At 49.1% G+C, this 15,493-nt stretch overlaps 1 protein-coding gene across 3 annotated transcripts in view; it reads right to left on the bottom strand.

Annotated features, from left to right (window-relative positions):
• Nucleotides 1–15,493, bottom strand: part of ATP2B2 (ATPase, Ca++ transporting, plasma membrane 2) — a 211,881-nt gene that overhangs the window by 50,502 nt on the left and 145,886 nt on the right. The window contains exons 6-10 of one of the 3 annotated variants that reach the window (XM_006872184.1): nucleotides 14,987–15,019; nucleotides 13,825–13,884; nucleotides 7,315–7,356; nucleotides 6,440–6,598; nucleotides 3,851–4,065 (exon numbers count right to left, since the gene is read on the bottom strand). In XM_006872184.1, coding sequence (XP_006872246.1) covers nucleotides 3,851–4,065; nucleotides 6,440–6,598; nucleotides 7,315–7,356; nucleotides 13,825–13,884; nucleotides 14,987–15,019 — 509 coding nt within the window. The remainder of the gene's footprint in view (nucleotides 1–3,850; nucleotides 4,066–6,439; nucleotides 6,599–7,314; nucleotides 7,357–13,824; nucleotides 13,885–14,986; nucleotides 15,020–15,493) is intronic. The other 2 variants (XM_006872185.1, XM_006872186.1) reach the window with 2 other exon arrangements.

Below are 15,493 nucleotides of genomic sequence, written 5' to 3'. Positions count from 1 at the left end.
GCCAGAGTGCTCCTTAGAGGCCAGGATGGCCAAACTTCATCTCTCATACTTTGGACCTATTATCAGGAGGAACCAGTTGCTGGAGAAGTGTATCGTATTTGGTAAAGTGGAGGATCAGAGAAAAAGAGGAAGATCCTCAGTGAGATGGATTGACGAAGTGGCAACAGCATTAATGGGCTTAAGCATAGCAACAATTGTGAAGTTAGCCCAGGACCGGGCAGTGTTTTGTTCTCTTGTGCAAAGGGTCACTGTGAGTTGGTACCGACTTGATGGCACCTAACAAAAACAACAAATCTTTACGGGAGCAGAAAGCCTTTTCTCCCGCAGAACAGCTGGTAGTTTCAAATTGCTGACCCTGAGGTTAACAGCCCGATTCATAATCACTATGTTACCAGGGCTCCTCGAAATCCTACTATACATATTATTTAATTTCTTTTATATGCCTTCTTTTCTGTCTGCCTTCACTCTGGAAGCCCTAGCTTCTTGCAGGTTCTCAAGTAAATAATACAAATACAAAAATTCTCAGGAAACCATCATTCTGGATGCGTGCAGGCCCTGTTGATATAATGACCCAACCTGGTAAGATGAGAACATGTAAAGCTTCCAGAAGCCAAGTTTGTGCTTAGGAATGTGATTTCCTGTATTACTACTATTCCTGTTACCTCTTTTTAGTAAGGGCAAAAACGGAGTGTAATTAGCATAGTTTTAATAGAGGTCTATGTTACTACAAAGGGAGCTCTGGTACTGTAGTGGTTACGAATTGGGCTGTGAACCGCAAGGTCAACAGTTTGAAACTACCAGCTGTTCTGTGGGAGAAAGATAAGGCTTCCTGCTCCCGTAAAGATTTACAGCTTCAGAAACTCTGTACAGGGTCGCTATGAGTTGGAACCGCCTCCACGGCACATAACAACAACAACGTTACTACAAAATGAATATTGGTAGGACTATATGTCATTGTGGTTTCTCTTATTATAACTTGTGACAATAGTAACAACAGATGTATGTTGAATGGATGACCAACAACAATATGAAACTGCCATACATTTGTAGTTTCCAAAACCCTGCTGCATTTATTTTCTTGCTTGATGTTCTAAGAGTCCATTGAGATCTACAAGGATTCTTGTAGTTGGGCAACTGAAGAAACACAGGTAACAGGACTTGGACCCAGGTCTGTTTAACCTTACATCTGTGCACACTGCATTGGGTCTCAGCCCACTGTACTCTCTGAACAGGGATTAAGGTTTTTGAAAAATCTCACTATCCAATATGGTGGAGTCCTGGTGTGGCGCTGTGGGATAATGCACTGGACCACAAGGTCAGTTTGAACTGAAAGGTTCGTGGTTCAAACTCACCAGCCACTCCTTGGAAACCCTCTACAGGGCTGCTATGAGTTGGAATTGACTCGATGGCACTTAACAATAATAATAGCAATTGGATTAAGTAAATTATATTATTAAAATGAATTTCACCTGCTTCTTTTTTTTTGGGGGGGGGACACATGATTTGCTGTTGCTGTTGGCTCCCATCTAAACAACTCCTGGCTCATGGTGATTCCATAACCGACAGAAGTAAACGATGCCCAATCCCATGCTATCCCCATGGCTGGTTGTGGATCAGACATGTGATTCTGATCCATAGGGTTTTCATGGGTTGATGTTTAGAGCTACATCTTCAGGTTGTTCTTCCTTGTCTTAGTCTGGAAGCTCCACTGAAACCTCACACATGCCTCCAGTAGCAGACAGAAGGGACACTAGCTGGGAACTGAATTGGGGTCTCATGCACTGGAGGTGAGAATTCTACCACTGAGCCCAACACGAGTACTGTTGTTGTTGTTAAGTGCTGTTGAGTTGGTTCTGACTCAGTAATCCTGTGTAGTAATCCTAGGAGCAGCTGGTAGATATGAACCGTTGACCTCTTGGTTAGCAGTTCAGTGCTTACCCTTCTGCGCCACACCAGGACCCCAGCATGGCTACTAGGAGATGTAAAACCACACAGCTGGTTTGCACTCTGTCTCTCTATGTGGCTACCCCTTTTCAGTAGAAGGTAGCCCCAGGAGTGCAGGGGCAGACTCAGAGAGGGAACAATTTGTCTCTCTTGGAGTGGGGTTTCACACCTCAAGTGACTACACAGGTAACACTACCTAAGATAACTGAAGCCACCAGTGTCAGCATGAGAACTGCAGAGTGCAGTGTTTGCACATGACTCCCTGAAACCAACTTGGTGTGGCCCCTGCTGGCCTTCTCTGGGCCCCAGGCCCCTGAGGTCCACTGTGCTGTGACCTGCTTGGGTTTTGCTTTGTAAGGTGGATTTTCTTCAAGAACCCTAAAACAGGGAGACGATAAGGACCGTCTCCTTTACCCAGAGCTGCCATTTCTGGCAGCTGCTGGGAGATCTCTTTTCTGTATGAAATTACATCAGCGAGCCCAGACCAAATTCCGGCGTGGAAACCGACATGCACTGTGTTCTCGGTGGCAATGCTGCCAAATTCTCAGGGTGAGCACCTTGTTTGTAAACAGGGCCACCGCTACCTTGAGGAACCACAGTTTAGGGTTCTGCCTTCAGTGGTGGGGAACCATGGGAGGGTGGGGGAAGAAAGTGAACCAGTGGGCACTCTGGGCTTGAAGTAAGTGCCCTGAGGAATTAGGATGCTTTGCCCAGTGCCAGATGCTTTGCCCAGTGCCAGAGACGTGGGCTTTAGGAATCTCTCTCAGATAACTCTACCTTTCAGTTTACAATCATTGGTCCTGCCTACAAAAAACAACCCTCATGTTTTCAGTGCTGATGGCTGCACAATCCTGAAAATACCCTGAGAACCACTGAAATGTACACTTTAAATGGATGACCTGTACAAAGTCATCTCAGTAAATTAAATATGCTAAAACAAAGGAAAAGAAATCATCTCTTTTCAGCCCATATCCCAAGTAGGAAGGGTTTCCATAAAATCAGAATGCCTTTTGCTTTAGACTTATTTCTTTCAAAGTTTTAGGAGGAACTTTTAAATCAGTTGCACAAACACTGCAGCTTTGGGACTTATGATTTTGGTGGCCAGATTCCTACTTACATTTAGGGGGTGGGTTGGATTTTGGCTTGCACAGTGAGGTCTACATTTTTCTTTTTTCAAAGTTGAGCTGATTGTTAGTATTTAAACCCCCCAGTCAGCATCCACTGGGGTTTTTATTTTAGGGAGAGTTTATATTCAAGTCAACTCTGACTCATGTGCGTCAGAGTGGAACTGTGCTCCACAGGGTTTTCAATGACTGAGTTCTCAGAAGTAGATCGCCAAGCCTTTCTTCTAAGGGGCCTCTGAGTGAACTCAAACCTCCAACCTTTCGGCTAGCACTAGCATGCAAGAGACCCAGGTTGGATCTCAGCCCGTGCCCCTCAAGCACAGCCATCTCATCTTGCCAGTAGAGACATAAGTGTTTCTATGATTTTGAACAGGTTTCAGTGAAGCTTCTAGAGTAAGATGGACTAGTTAAAAAGACCCGATTTCAGTCAATGAAAACCCTAAGAGCCCAATCCCATTAGGCAGGGAGTCATTAAATTGTGGCCGGCGTGATAGCAGTTAACGACAGTATAAGGAACTCCAGAATCCTGGCTTGTCGAGAAAAATGTTAAGATTTGGCAAAACGTGGCCTGCATATCTGCAAATGACACATGGCTGGGCTGGTAGCGGCTGATCCCGTAGCCAAGCTACAGGTCCCCTGAAAGCACTGAGTTTTCAGTTCCTTCAGACATTCTCTCTCACCAGCTCTTCTCCCCACTGACCCCACTGGCTACCCCACAGGTCCCAAGGTGGGAGGAGTCCATCCCAGTTAAGGCAGGGCCTCTGCCTGCTTTCCTTTCTTACCTTCACTGAGTAGGCCAATGAGATGGTGACAGCCAGCGGGAGCCCCTCGGGCACTGCGACCACCAGCACGGTCACACCGATGATGAAGAACTTGACGAAGTACTGCACATAGACGGGAGTGCACTCGGGCAGCCATGGCTTCTTGTTGACAACGAAGGTGTCCACGGTGAAGTAGAGCACCAGGATGATGACCGTGATGGCGGACATCACCAGGCCTGCAAGGCGGGGAGAGCTGCTCAGGGGGACCCTCGAGGATGGGGCACTCTGGGGAGGAAGAGCGGTGCTTATCTTTGGCAGCAAGAGCTCACATCCTAGCTCAGTCACTCACTGGCATTGTGACTGAGCGAGGCCTGGCTAGTCACAAAGTCTAAGTTTCCTCCTCTCATAATAGGGACTTCATGTTCAGTAAAGCAGAGTGGCCGCACAAACCAGGGAAACCCCCCAAAAGCTGCAACGATGGGTTCAAACATATCAAAGATCATGAAGCTGGCGCATGGGCACTGTTCAATTCTGTTGTACATATGGGCACTGTGAATCAGACCCAACTCCATGGCAACTAACAACATACTGGGGTTGCACGGTGACTTCATTTTGGTTTGTAAGGATCAAGTGCTCAGAACAGTGCCTGACACACAGCAGGTGTTCACCATATGAATACCCAAGGATTGTTTGCATAGACCATTCACACAATAATGGTGTTAGCTGTTATCACGAATTTGGGCTTTCATTCAATAGATATTATGTGTGTCAGGGACACAGTAATTCCTATTCTAGGAACTTGGGATACAGAGTTCCCGCCCTGGACATTCTAGAGGGGAAGGCAGACAACAAGCAAATAAACAAACACATGAACATAATTTGAGTACAGATAAATGTTAAAAAGAAACACTCCAGGATGATGCAACGGGAGGTACCCCAAGATATCAGTATGGCCAGGAGGAGATATTTGAGCAGACCCGTCAGTATGGCCAGGAGGAGATATTTGAGCAGCCGGTAGCCATTTTTTGGGGATGAAGAAACAGACTAAAAGAGGAAGGTCCCTGTCCAAGGCCACAGACCAGTGAGTTACTGTAGCTGTAGGAGGCACAGGTGGGACAGGCCAGGTCACGCTGGCCAGTTGGCTGTGCTTGCCGCCACCTACATAAATGCCACAGGTGTTGCTGGGAGCTGCTCATCTGCAACTCCCTCCTCTGGAGGGTGTGCTGAGAGGATTAGAACCCCTGTCAGGAAATGTCTGGGAGTGCAATCTCAGTTTGCTGGGCAATATTCAATGGCTGATGGAGGTACAGAGTCTGAACCCCTTTGCCTCATGGGTAGGATTGGTCGTGTCCCAGAGCTTCAACCTCCTGTGGGGTCAGCCTGGGGCAGGGGTTTCTCTTGGAATCTCCGTTTTTTCTGGCTTCTTCCCAGGTCCTGTCTGGCTCCTCTTATCCTTACCAGGTCCTACTAGAGTCCCTCCACCCCACAATAACTTGCTCACCCATCTAAGGCTCTTCTTTGAAAGAATTCAGTCCCAAAAGGGAGACTGAGATTGGATGTGAATCCAGAATTGCTTGACTGTGGACCCCGTTCTTGGTAAGGAGGGAGATGAGTAGGGACTTTGAAGGCCACAAGTTGTTCCTGTTGTTAGTTCAGTGACGTCTTCTGCCTGTGGCTGTGATGGCCAGGAGGAGGAAATCCCTGGCCTATCTGTCCCCACCCCCAACCTAACAGCAGGGCCTCATAACTGCTCCATTCAGTCTGACAGTTGCAGGGGTGGGAAGCCAGGCTCCCAGCAGCCGGGAGCTGTCACCAGGCTCTGAGTTTAAATATAGGCACCCAAGCCTGTAATTTGCCTTCTTTCCCCACGCAGTGGTGCCTATAATTAGAGCTGGGAGACAGCACAGAGGAGCGAGTGGCTAGGTGGGGAGGCTTTGGCATTTGCAGGCACCTTCCCAGGGCTGGGAGGCCAAAGTTAGGCCATGGTGGGGTTCATCTTGCAGGTGGGCTTGGCCTCCTGGGCTACAGTGGTACCACCGTCACTGCTTGCAGCTACCAGATCCCTTGTGCTAAGGCTCAAACAACAGACTTCTCCCTGACACTTCAATCCCTGCTCTGCAGCCAGCTGTTATTATGAAGCCAAATTCATTCTTGCCCTCTCCTGCTCAAAACTCCTCCTTGGCTCCTACTGTTCTCAGGATAAAACTGGGGCTGTCAGGAACTCTAGGCTCTGTATGGTCTGTCCCCTGGCCTTCTTGGGTGTACAGAATTGCCTTTAATACTCATTGTGACCCAGTAAAACAGGTATCCTGCTATTCCCATTTTTCAGATGAGGAATTGGAGGTGCAGAGTTATGTGAAGTTACTTGCTCAAGTTTTCAGTTACACCTGGACAAAAATGCAGCTGTCTGCTCCCAGGGCCCAGGCTTTTTGGACCTAAGCACAATTGAGGTCCTGCTGTGTAGAGAATGAAGATCGAAGATCAGTAGCTACGGCGGGGAAGGATGGGCCTTGGGGACCCTCTCACACATGCTCCCCATTTTGTGGTTGAGGTAATTGAGGCCCACTGTGGACCCTGCCCCCGGCCTCCCACCGTGGCTGGCACACTCACCTGCCTTGCCAATCTGCACTGCCAGCTTGGTGAGCTTGCCCTGCAGAACAGACTTCTCCTTTTTGTGCATGTTGGCTTTCTTCTTGTCGTCTGCGTCTCCACCCTCGGCACTCTTGAGGGGCTGCATCTCCATAGCGGCCGCCCCATCCTGCTGTTTGGCTGCAGGGGCAGAGCACGCAACATGTGCACACACAGACATACGCACAGACAGACGCACACAGGTCAGGCTGCAGGGCGGGGATGGTGACACCCAACCCTGCCTGAAGTAGGGAGCTGGCGCTCTACTCTGGGTCCCATGCATGGCTGGCACAGAAACTCTGGGATGGGGGTCTGACTCTTTCAGCTGGATGTCCTGAGTTCCAGCAAGGAATGACACAGCTCCACCCTCCGGTCCTGAATGAACCCACAGACCCCACCTCAATTGTTCCCTTGGCTTTTCCTACATTTAGACAAGACAGACAGCTTGAGTTCCACCCTTGGAGCCAAGTTCTTGGGAAATGAAGTAGCCACTAGACAGGAGGGACAAAAATGGAGGCCTTGCCCATCTCCAGCTGGAGTGGCCTCTTCGGCACAGGACTGACTGGAGGACAGACACTGGACTAGACTTCCTACTCCTTGTCTTCTAGGGATCTCAGCAAGCTAGCCTCAAGGCTTCAGTGAACTGGACTGAGCTGGCAGGCTGAGGAGTGAGTGGCCTGTAATGATGCCCCCTCTGTGGACGATAGTGTTCCACTAGGCCCAACACCGTGGGCAGCACGACTGTGTTCCACACAGATGCTGGTCACCACAGTGTGCATATGCCTACTTCTCATGTGACACTCAGAACCAGAGGGGAGGGACTGCAGAAACCGCAAGCGGTTAATAGAGACGGTTACCTTTGCTCTGGCTGGCGTCCACAGTGCCATCCTGCATTTTACCTACACGACAAAGAATTTTAACAGACAACAGAGAACAGACAGCACACGCTGGTCATCACAAAGACGAAACAGGGCCACGGACATTCAAGTCACAGATGGAGGAAGGAGGTGGTACCACAATCAAGGGCATGGCTTGTACTGGGGAGGCCTGTGCTTACTGGGGTCCTTGTAGCACTGGCCTCTGAGCAAGGTGAGGGGACAGGGCTTGGGTTTGCATTATTTTGGCCCATAGCTTGTTCCAGACTAAAGGGTAGCATTTGTGGGAAAAAGAACCAGAATTTGCTGGCAGGATGAAGGAGAGGGTACTAGCAGCACCCAGGTCAAGCCTTTTAGTGGTTGACTTGGTTGCTGCCTTTTTGTGGGCAGAGAGGAGGCAGAGGGACACTTGTGCAGCTACACACATTTTCTGGGAAAGAAAAACTTGTCATTTTCTGGGAAAGAAAAACATGCAAACACAATCCAAAGTGAGATTGATAGACAGACAGATAGACAAGCTAGATTCTAGAACAGGAAGAGTACTTAGTTTCTGGTTCTAGAAGGGCTTGCTCTACGTTCTCCTTCTTCCTCAGAAGGGGTGTAAAGCCTCAGTGAGAGTGGCCTTGGTAACGGGCTCAGAGGTGTCCAGGGGACTTGGTGGGTACATCCTGCCTCCCAAGTGAAACTGCTGCACCCTCAATGTAGGGTTGTTGCTGTGTTGTTAAGTGCTGTTGAGTCAGTTCTGATCCATAGTGTCCCTGTATAGGGTTTCCGAGGAGCGGCTGGTGAGTTTGAACCACCCACCTTCTGGTTCAAACTGACTTTGCAGTCCAGCAAATTAACCTACAGTGCCACACCAGGACTCTGATTCTGAGGTTGATGGGCTTGCTAAAAGAGACGGGGAGGCGGGGGCCAGTGGGCTCACCTAGCTGAGGAAGGGCCTGAATTTGGAGCTTACTGGGTCACAGAGGGTAAGAAAATATGTCCACTTCATTTCCCCACACTGGGGGTCTCCAGCTCTAATCAGGCTGCCTGGGAACCCAGTTTACAGTGTGGGAGGAATTGATGATCGCTGCCTCATGAACAGCCTGTCACTCTCAGAGAAGAGCTCCGGCTGTCCACTGGGCCCCATGTGCACTCTGGGGCCCTGCCTGGACATGCTCCCTGGGGAAGGAATTTGAGAAAATTGACTACCCTCAAAACAGATCATCCAGGCTCCTGGGCACTAGAAGGCATCGTGCATGTCCCACACTATTCACCTCCTGCAGTCTCCCGGAGTCCTCCTCACCACATCCCTACAATGCTGTTGCTAAGTGTTGTCAAGTTGATTCCGACCCATAGCGGCCTTGTATAGGAAACGGCTGGTGAGCTTGAACCACTGACCTTGCACTTCAAACCAACTTTGCAGTCTGATGCATTAACCCACACTGTATGCTCCTAATTACACCAACCAGTGAGTGGTACAAAGCTCCTGGAAAAACTCCAGTATCATTCAATTCTATTTCTCCACTAAGTTTTTGAAGCCCATTTGTATCTACAGATGAGAAACTGAGGCTCAAAGCAGGTGGATGGAGAGCAGTCCTGGAGGTATAGTGGGAGTCCACTCTGAGCTCAGGGATGGGCACCAGTGCTGGGACTGGACCCCTGAGGTCCCTGTGCTGTTTCTACCTCCCAGAGTCCTGAAAGTCAGTGATAATAATCACATGCAGCTTTCTGCAGTTTGTCAGCTTCCCCATCCCAGGTGACCTTTCTTCCTGGGGACTGTGCTTCCCGTCCCTTCTAAACTGTTAACCCTCACAGTAAGCTTACGGCTGTGCTATTTCCATAGATACTATTTCCACGCCCATTTATGGGAGGAGACTCAGAGGGGAGGAGTGAACCCTGATCATGTGCTAAGACTTGGTGGCCATCCCCTCCTTGCAAAGGGTCAGAGACCCACAGGGCTTCAAGGGAAAGGTCCTGATTGCTTTATTGTAAAACTCTTTTTTTACTAGATTGAAAAACAAAACATAAAAGGGGGTTTTGTGAGCCAGCAGGACTGAATTACAACAATTATTTTTATTTTTTAAAATCACTTTACTAACTGTGCTATAGGGTACCTGAGGACCCTAGCGTCAATAGCTGGTTTCTGAGGCACAAAGGAGCCTTTATCTGCATATTATCTGCTGTGAGTGCCCATTAAACCAAGCTAGCAATTTCCTCTTTTATTTCCACAATGACCACGTGGCCAGAAATATAATCACCAGGGAGCAGTATTCTGGGGGTGCTTGGGTGCAGATGGCCTGGTTTTTTAGAAGCAAGAGATTTATTTGGGGCTCTTCCCCACCAGACAAAAGTGCTCCCTTTGTCTCTGAACCATGGTGAGACCAGCTCTGGTCCCAAGTATCCCTTGTGGGACCTAGAGGCTGTGTTTCAGGGAAACTGGGGTTGGTGGAAAAGGAGCCCTGGTAGTGCAGGGGTTATGAATCGGGCTGCGAACCTTAAGGTCAGCAGTTTGAAACTACCAGCCGCTCTGCGGGAGAAAGATGAGGCTTTCTGCTCCTGTAAAGATTTACAGCCTCGGAAACCCTGTACAGGGTCGCTATGGGTTGGAACCGACTCAACAGGGTTGGTGGAAGGAGTGGGTTAAGCATCAGACAGCTACCCTTGAGGTCAGGGTTTCAAACTTACCAGTTGCTCCATGGGAGAAAGAAGAGGTTATTTGCTTCTGTAAGATTTATTTTACAGCTTTGGCAACCATAAGGAGCAGTCCGACTCTGCCATACGGGGTTGCTATGATTTTGAATCAACCCAGCAGCAGTGGCCTTTTGTGGGGGTGGTGGTGGGGGAAGGGTGTGTCTGGATCTCTTTTCTGTATCCCATTCCAGCTGCAGATTTTCCAAATCGGTCCATTTTCAGCACATTCCCAGGGACACAGATGAGAAAACAACATCTTTGAGGACTCCTATTGATGTGGCTTGATTAACAAGCTTTGAAGAGACTGATACTGTCTGAAGCACCTGGGAGCTGGCTTTTCTGGTCTCTGAGCCTCCATTTCCTCCTCTGTGAAATGGGTGCAATAACAAATACCTTGTGGGATAGTGTGCAAAGACACTTACATAAATGCCAGGTGATAAGAGTGGCATATCTGGCCGCTGCAAACAAATGACCTGTCCTCTCAGCTGTCAACTGAAAGGTTTGAGCTTACCCAGAGGTACCTCAGAGGAAAGGTCTGGCAATCAACCCCCCCCCCCCTCACTTCCCTGAAATCAGCAATGGAGCACAATTCTACTTGACATACACTAGGTCTCTAAGAGTCAGGGTTGACTGGATAACTTTTAACTGTAATCGTGGAGATGTAAAGTAAAAGAATACAACAATAATGGGAACATAATACTCAAAACAAATGGAATAGACCCATTGTTCAGCTGCAGGCTTGGATTGAACTGTGGACTCAGGGACTACAGCCTTCCAAGTTATTTTCAATAACCAACCCATCATGAGGTGACTCAGAGGAAAGATGCCCTCAATTAGTTCTTACTTAACTTATTAAGGTTCCACCTAGTGCTTCAACCTTTACTGTTGTTAAGTGCCTTCAAGCTGACCTTTAAAGAACAGTAAAAATGCAAATTCTCATCCAACCAGGCTGGAGTAGGGCCTAAGATGCTGGAAGGTTTTGGTCCTCAGACCACACTGGAATAGCATTGTTTCTCAAAATATATTACTGGGTATACCAATCCCACGAGATTCTGCAAGGAAATAACTATGTTTGGAAATCCCATGGTGTGGTGGTAGTTACATGCTGTGGAGTCAGTTCTGACTCATAGCGACCCTGTATAGGATTTCCAAAGAGCGGCTGGTGAACTTGAACTGCTGACCTTGTGATTCAAACAACTTTGCAGTCCAGCGCATTAACCCATAGTGCCACACCAGGACTCCATAAAGTCCAGCAGACACCAGCAATATTCAAGACTCTGATAAGTCCTGTAATGACTTAACAATGCTGTGACCCATTCAATGCTGTGATTTTTAAGCCTATTTGATCATAGAACCCTTTCTTTGTGGGCAAGATCTCTTTCTAAATTTATTCATTAAACAAAACATTTAAACAATAGACAGATTTATTATCTTTCAGTTCTGCAAGTCAGAAGTCTAAAGTGAGTTGGCAGTCTTTCTGGAAGCTGTAGGGAAGAATCTATTTCCTTGCCGTTTCCAGTGTTTAGAGTGGGGGATGTTGTTATAAAGTGTCCTTGAGTTGATTTCAACTCATGGCAATCCCATGTGATAGAGTTGAACTGTCCCATTGGATTTTCTATGCTGTAATCTTTACAGGAACAGACTGGCTGGTCTTTCTCCCACAGAGCTGATGGTTGGCTTCACACTGCTAAACTTTCGGTTTACTAAAGCAGTTAACTTTTGCACCATGGGGGCTCCACAGAGAAGAAGACAACAACAAAATAAAAACCAGACTCACTACAACTGAGTCAGTTCTGACTCACAGCATCCCTATACAGCGTATCCAAGGAGGTAAATCTTTATAGGAGCAGAAAGCATCCTCTCTATTGTAGAGTGGCTGGTGGGTTTGAACTGCTGACCTGCTGGTTAGCAGTCCAGTGCTTTTCCTACAGCGGCACACCAGGACTACAGACATCTTAATATCTCTGTGAAACTTACAAAACACTCACTGAAATTGGGAGGAGAAGCATGCACTTTAGACTCAGTCAGACTTGGGTTCAAATCCCAGTTCTGCTGCTTTCTAGCCCTATGACCTTGGGCTAGTGTATTGATTTCTCTGAGCCTTAGTTTCCTCATCTTTAAAGTGAGAGTAATAAAGCCCACCCTGTAGGGTTGTTGTGAGGATTAGATGAGACAATGTACATGAACTGGCACACAGTAGGTTATCAAACACTTAAAGGGCCCCATCTTCCCTGCAGTTTCTTTTTTCTGGAGTTGGGGTCTATATCTCTCCAGAGCCTGCCTCCTGTTTCCTTCTGCGGCAGCCGTGGGCTTGCCCATTGCAGCATCCCCTGTCATCCCTCAGCCACCTCACCCTGATGCATGACACCTCCCACACCCCAAGCTGTCCTCCTTCCTCCTCCTGAGTCTGAAATAGACTGCACCCGAATCAGTCCTCCATGGTGCGGTTGTTTGCAGAAGTGTCTTGCCCAGCCCATGGCACACACTAGGCCCTGCCAATCTTGGGTCACTTTGAGTCTAGGTGGCTCAGCCAGAGGCCTTGGGTGGGGAGTAGGGGGAAAGGAAGGCCAAGAGTTTCCATATTTTGCTAGAGTTGTTGTTGTTATTATGTGCCGTGGAGTCGGTTCTGATTCATAGCGACCCTGTACAGTGTTTCCGAGGCTGTAAATCTTTTTGGGAGCAGAACGCCTCATCTTTCTCCCGCGGAACAGCTGGTAGTTTCCAACTGCTGACCTTGCGGCTCGCAACCCGATTCTTAACCACTATGCTACCAGAACTTTGCTAGAGTGGTGAGGAGTAAATTGTATAATGGGGGGGGGGGGGGGGAGGAGGGGCACCAGTAGCCCTGCTCCTAGTGTGTGGTGATACTGGGATAAAACAGAGACTCATTCTTTCTGCTAGCTTCTCTGGGGCTATGGTTTCATGATTGACCCCAGGAACAGCCTGGGTTACTATGCTGCTATTTATATGGGGGACAGGGGTGATATCTTAATAAAGAGAAGACTTGCTTTGGAGATGGGAGGGTGTAGAAATCAAGAATTTTCTAAAGGCTTGGTTGGAGGCAAGTGGATGGAATTCCTTCCTGCTTGTGTATAAGGAGGGTAAGATGCAGAACCCGTGTGCACGGTGGCAGCCCTCCCCACCCACCCACCACAACCGAAGGTCCAGTAAGAATGCAGAGACCCAGGGCAAATGCTCCAGCACAGGCAACAGCGAGAAACACCAGTCCACATCCGAGGGGCAGAACTTGGCCCGAGCCCAAGCGAACCCCTTGCCCGTTCACTCTGTGAGAGAGAAGAGGAAGAAATGTCTACCAGTGGCTCAGCCATGCTACGGGATGGGGCCAAGGAGCTGAACCCAGGCCCGGGTCCCACTGTCTCGAGGGAATTTGAGAGGCGAGGACTGGATCCTTCGCCGGGGACCCAGATGCCAGCTTCAGCCCAGTCCTGACCCCAGGCCTTCTCCCCAAAGCTGGGGCCAGGAGCGCGCTTAGGAGAGGGCACGCCGGGCAGGATGCTGCTTCTTGAGGGCCAAATCTGCAGCCAAAGTCATGTCCCTCTTCTGGGCTCCACTGGGGGTCAAGGGCCCAACAGGATCCAGCGCCATTTTGGAAGCCGCAAGTGGGCAGCATCTTGATTCCCCAGACGTAGCTCCTCTCTTAAGCGCCTGCCCCATGTGAGAGGATGACTGTCCCAGAGCTGCCCATGCACATCCGAGATCTGTGCAGTCCAGAAGAGGGAAAGGAAAGCCCAGAATTGGGGTGGGGAGAGAGATGCCCATCCAACCAAGACCGAGAGCTTGACATCGGAGACATACCATTGACTAGGCCGGCATTGGCACTATCTGCAGCATTTGAACCTGCCGCACCGTCTGCCGCTGCAGTGGGGTGGGAGGGATGGAAAATGCAGTGTGTCACAATGGAGGAAAGGAACAATGCAGAACAGCAACAATAATAAGGACATGAACCAACTGGCAAGGAAATAAATAACATGACTATTGTCTTAAAAAAACAAATTTCTGCGGGAAATCAAGAAACACAAATTTGGGGAATGGAATGGTCCCATCGAGATGCCACAAAAGTTGAGGGAAAACTCAGGCATGGAGGGTCTTTGAAATCAAACATGAAGGATGATCAACAAAGTCAGGTGAGATGGCACTGCTCTGTGTTGAGGTCTAGACTTCAGCATCCTGTTGGCTCAGCCAACTGAGTGGTTCCCCCTTGAGAGAGGGCTCACATGAAGAAAGGGGCTGGATGCCCACTGGAGCCAGAGGGGTCAGTGACCAGGAGTTATTTTAAAATACCCAACAACCAATACAGTGGTGGCATTTTCCATGACCACCAGTAACATGTAGGGCTGTGTTCCAGTAGAACATCAGCCTGCTGACCGCCAATGGTGAGGACCTTACAGGTTTCACATGCCCCCCAGTTGTGTTTGTTGAGAGGTCATTACAGTCTCCACCTCTTCTAACCAGCATTCCAAAGGTTGCCTTGGAAACCCCTGCACAAGGTGTCTTGCCATGGAAAAGGTGGCATCAAGCATATTGAAAAAGTACTAGTGAGTTTCCTTAAAAATTATGTGACATGGCCAAGTTTGGTGGGAAAGGAAAAGGATCTGTGGAGTGAGAGCAGGGGACAATGCTGGTGAGACACACTGTTGAGCGAGGTGGACACGCCATGTGGTTGTGGGTGGTGCTGAGGGGACAAGAGGGTCCAGGGTTGTGTGGCATGAGTGATGCAGTGTGCTGAGGGGGCGGGTGGCAGTCGGGGTGCCAGTAGGGGACACATTGTGAGGCCAAGTCTGCAGAGTGCAATACTGTCATCCCTCAAGGGCACAGATGGGGTCTGGCCAGGTGGACCCTCCTTTGGTCATGAAACCCTCTCCAGTTGTGTGCTGGCAATCTACAGGGCATGGCCCTGAGGTCAAAGGTTGCTGCTAGTTCTAAGAGACCCATCTACCCTGAGGGGGTCTTACTGTACCTGGTAGCTGAAGGCCATCCCCCTTCTTCACACCTGTGTGATGATTTTTGAGACATGTTAATGAAGGAGAAGCACATGCAGCCTCATCTGCATACACACGCACACATGTAAGCACTCACATACACCCACACACCCAGGGCATCCTGACGTGGGGACACGTAGGTGCTGACATTCCAGGCAATGTCTCTGGTGGAGGTGATGAGATGGGAGGCCAGGGTCCCACCCTGTCCACATTGCTCATGGTCTAAGATGCTGGGCCACCCCATCTTCCTCTGCCACATCCTCTCCACATCCCACCACTTCTTTCTACACAAGGCCGAGTCTTCAACTTCCCCATCCCGTCCCCTGCCCACCCACTGGGCTGCAGGTGTAGCTTAGTGGTGAGTCTGGGTCATGCTATTGGGCTACGAGAAACACAGGTCTGATCTGGGAAAGGTTCTGGGTACATCTGTCCCTCACCCAGGCTCCAGTGAGACCAAGGAAATGGGCACAGTGCCCAACTGCCTG

Source organism: Chrysochloris asiatica, unplaced genomic scaffold (genome assembly GCF_000296735.1).
Source record: "Chrysochloris asiatica unplaced genomic scaffold, ChrAsi1.0 scaffold00186, whole genome shotgun sequence".
NCBI lineage: Eukaryota > Metazoa > Chordata > Mammalia > Afrosoricida > Chrysochloridae > Chrysochloris > Chrysochloris asiatica.
This window is presented reverse-complemented; position numbering and strand designations above follow the sequence as displayed.